The 3,365-nt window shown below is 53.8% G+C and overlaps 1 protein-coding gene across 1 annotated transcript; it reads right to left on the minus strand.

Moving 5' to 3' along the window:
• Nucleotides 1-382: 382 nt before the first annotated feature.
• On the minus strand, nt 383-2,379 carry CHST2 (carbohydrate sulfotransferase 2). The gene has a single exon (XM_020802007.3). It carries the CDS (start codon nt 2,187-2,189, stop codon nt 864-866), a length of 1,326 nt encoding a protein of 441 aa, XP_020657666.2. The 5' UTR covers nt 2,190-2,379; the 3' UTR covers nt 383-863.
• Between the last annotated feature and the right edge of the window lie 986 nt (nt 2,380-3,365).

Genomic DNA, 3,365 nt, shown 5'->3' on the forward strand with positions numbered 1-3,365 from the left:
AAATAGGTGTACCTGTATCTACATACAGCAATCTCCAAATTTCTTAAACAGTAAAAAGTTGTAAGACTGGTGAAAACTTAAAATTTATTTCAATTATACTTAGTTTTTCAAGCTGGTCATAGTTAATGAAAGCAATTTATGAATGTGTGTGTGTGCTTGCCACCACACATGTGAATTAGCATAACCACCAAAGGTATTCATTAAATGAAAATTCCTAAATTTTGCATTAGGGAAGATAACACTGTAAAAATAACCTTCCATACTTCCTTGGCTGCTGTCTGAAGAAAACACAGGCAACATCTTTATGATAATCAACTTCACAACTAAAGTTTTTCAAAGCAGAGCCTGATCAGTATGTGCAAATCCCCAAAAAATGAAGTCATTGTAAAATGAGCATCTTTTATTGATACTTCACATTTAAACCTTTATACAAAAGTCCAGTCCACTGAATTTTGCTTCAGTGAATATCCCTCCAATCTCCCCCCTACCCCACCCGTCTCATCATTGTGCAAGTCCTTCATGATTGATCACTGTCACAAGATGTATGTAAAGATATGGATACATACTGTATTACGTGCTTTGCATTTTTGAAGGAAAAAAAGAGGCCTTACAAATACTCACTGACTCTGTGTATGTGTGTGTTTAAATTATTGATCAGTCAGCAATGCAGAAACATGGATACATGTGATCCTCAAGTCTTCTGAGGACCAAAACCATCATTCCAAACACTATGTCCCTAAGAAAATGGCCTATGTTACACACACACTCTCCCCTTCTCAATCTGTCTTTGTTTCAAGCAAGCAAAACTGCCTGAAAAGTTTCCAGTTGTTCTCTCCACTTTCCACAGAACCAATATAGGCAATTCACAATCTTGGTTTCCTGAGCAAGGTTTTGCTAAGATCCTTAACCTCTTCTGGGCTGTTGACTTTTTCATAACCTAGAATGGCCATGGGCTGATGACAGTATTCCTCAACTTGCTTAATTTGCTGAAAGCTCAGAGCTGTCCTCCAAGCATTCACAGCCTGGCTAGCATTCCTGGCTGAGACCACAAAGGGTTTCGAAGAATACCCAGGACCACTGGTCATGTTGAGAGCAAACTTCTCCATCTCTGGGCTCACCACCAGATTTACAAATCCATAGACTTGCCGCAAAGTCTTGATAGGGTCCACTACCAGGTCCTCGTAGCGGACAGCCATGTAATTACCCTTCAGCCAGTCTGGTGGACGCAAAGCAGTCTGTAAGGTCTTTGCCATGCTCCCACAGATCACTTCCATGGCACCTAAGGCATGATAGTCTGATCCGCCACCCCCTTCCTTCTTGCTGTTGAGCTTGTGGCCAGCATCTAGGAAGGGCATGCGATGGATACGGGGGTCCCTGCTTCTCACAACCTGTAGGCTTTCGCGGATGAGCCCATGGCGGGATTTGATCCGGGAGCTAGCCACTGCTCGAGGGTCCCGGACCAGATGGATGACTTTAAGAGCCAAGGATGGGTCTTGCATGAGGGGTGCCAAAACTCCAATGTCAAAGACCCGCACCCCTTTGATGACTAGGGTGTGGTACTTGAGGCACTCTTCCTGGAAGAGACTGAGCTGTTGCGGGGGGCACTTCTTGCACACCTTGTCATCCACCATGCCCACAACATCCTTGCGGTAAGCTGAACAAAGCGGTGAGGAGCAGATGACCTTGTTGGTGGCTGCCCCAAAGATGCCCAAGGTGGTGAGGTTCTTCCCAGCCCCTGCCGTGCTGTAGAGCTGGAAGACAGAGAGGTCACAGCGGTAAAGGGAACTCAACATATCCCGAGCTGCACCCTGCAGAGAGACAGCGTCCCCCGGGTACAACTTCTGCCATACATGCCACACAGGCTCATAGAGAAAAAAGACTTCAGGGTTCTGGTTGAAGAGCTCTCCAAAGAAGGACGACCCCGAACGCCAGGTGGTGAAAACGTAGACCAGCTGCCGTTTGCGGGCAAGGGGCACTGGGGGGCCATAGAGAGCCCGGGTGTCCGATCGGGACTGATAGGCATAATAAGGCAGCTGTTGCGGGTACGGAGTGCGCCGGGCAGGCAAGGGTTCACTGCACTGCTGCGGCCCCTTATGCCACTTGTAGTCCAGCAAGTTGAGCATGGTGAGGAGCAGAAGGAGCACATAGCCCAAGCAGAGCACCAGCGCCTTCCTGCGGAAAACCTTCATCCCTGCAGGCTAGAGCCAGGGCAGGAGACCACCAGCCCCACCAACCCTTGCACATCACAGGCCAACGTTCTTGCTCGAAGCTGATCTGCCAGGATGAGTCCAGACAGCCCAGAACTCCCCGCCAAAGGCAGAAGACATCTTCTCGGCTCTCCTGAAGTCCAGCCGTCCTTCTGGGCAGCTCCTGGGCGCTGGTCTCGAGGATGCCCCGTGTGCCCTGCTGAACATGGGTTCCTCCTGCTGCAGTTTTCCTTAAGCTCAGAAAAAAAAACTTGCTTAACGTCCTCTCGCTTTCCCAGTTCCACGCCTTTCCCTCCCGAGAAAGACAGAAGCGGCACTCCAGCGCCAGCAAATGCCAGCCGGGGAAGCGGGCAAGGAGAGAGGGCAGAGGAAGAGGAGGACGAGGACGAGGAGGAGGAAGGGACGCCGTTGCACCAAGTTAATGCATCATCCCAGGCAGAGCGCGAGGCGCAAGCCGCCGCTCAGCCCTTCCGCAAACCCGGGGAGTTTCCAAGCGCCAGGCGGGGACCAGCGCCGGAGGAGCGGGCAAACTTTAAAAGGTTATCTCTGGGAAAGTGCATTGCGCCTTTTGGGGGAAGAGGAGGAGGAGGAGGAGGGAAGCGGGCCCAGCAGCAGCAGCCGCCGCCACCTCAAGTCCGACTCCCGGCTAAGTTGGATCCCTTTGCTCCCGTTTGGGCTCCGAAGGCGAGGGGCTGGGGAAGGAAGCGGCGGCGGCGGAGGAGGGAGGCAGAGGAGGCCGAAGGTGAAGCCGAGCCGCTAAGGCGACGCGAAAGGCTCGCTGTCCTCCATCCCGCCGACTTGCCTGCAGCCCCTCGTTCCCAAACGCCCGGCGGGCACGCGATCCAGCAGGAAGGGAGGCGGAAGAGGAACTGGCCTCCCCCGACCACCATCACCACCGCCTCCTCCACGACCGGCGGCGGCGATCTCCCAAGCGCGCTCCGCAAGGCTCCGGCGCCGCCGCCGCTCCATCACCACCCGCCCATGGAGAGACTTCGGAGGCGAGCCGCTTCTCGCCCGGGATGAGGAAGCGGCGGAGTGCCGGAGGGGAGCGCGCGCACGAGAGAGAGGGAGGGAGAGGGAGAGGGAGGGAGGGCGCGCGGCGACGGGCGGAGAGCCGAGAAGCCGGCGTGGGGGGGGGGGGCGAAAGGACGACCGGCG

This window comes from Pogona vitticeps, chromosome 3 (genome assembly GCF_051106095.1).
Source record: "Pogona vitticeps strain Pit_001003342236 chromosome 3, PviZW2.1, whole genome shotgun sequence".
NCBI classification, from domain to species: domain Eukaryota; kingdom Metazoa; phylum Chordata; class Lepidosauria; order Squamata; family Agamidae; genus Pogona; species Pogona vitticeps.

Coding starts and splice junctions, on each gene's coding strand:
- CHST2 (XM_020802007.3), bottom strand. CDS start 2,189: ATGAAGGTTTTCCGCAGGAAGGCGCTGGTGCTCTGCTTGGGCTATGTG.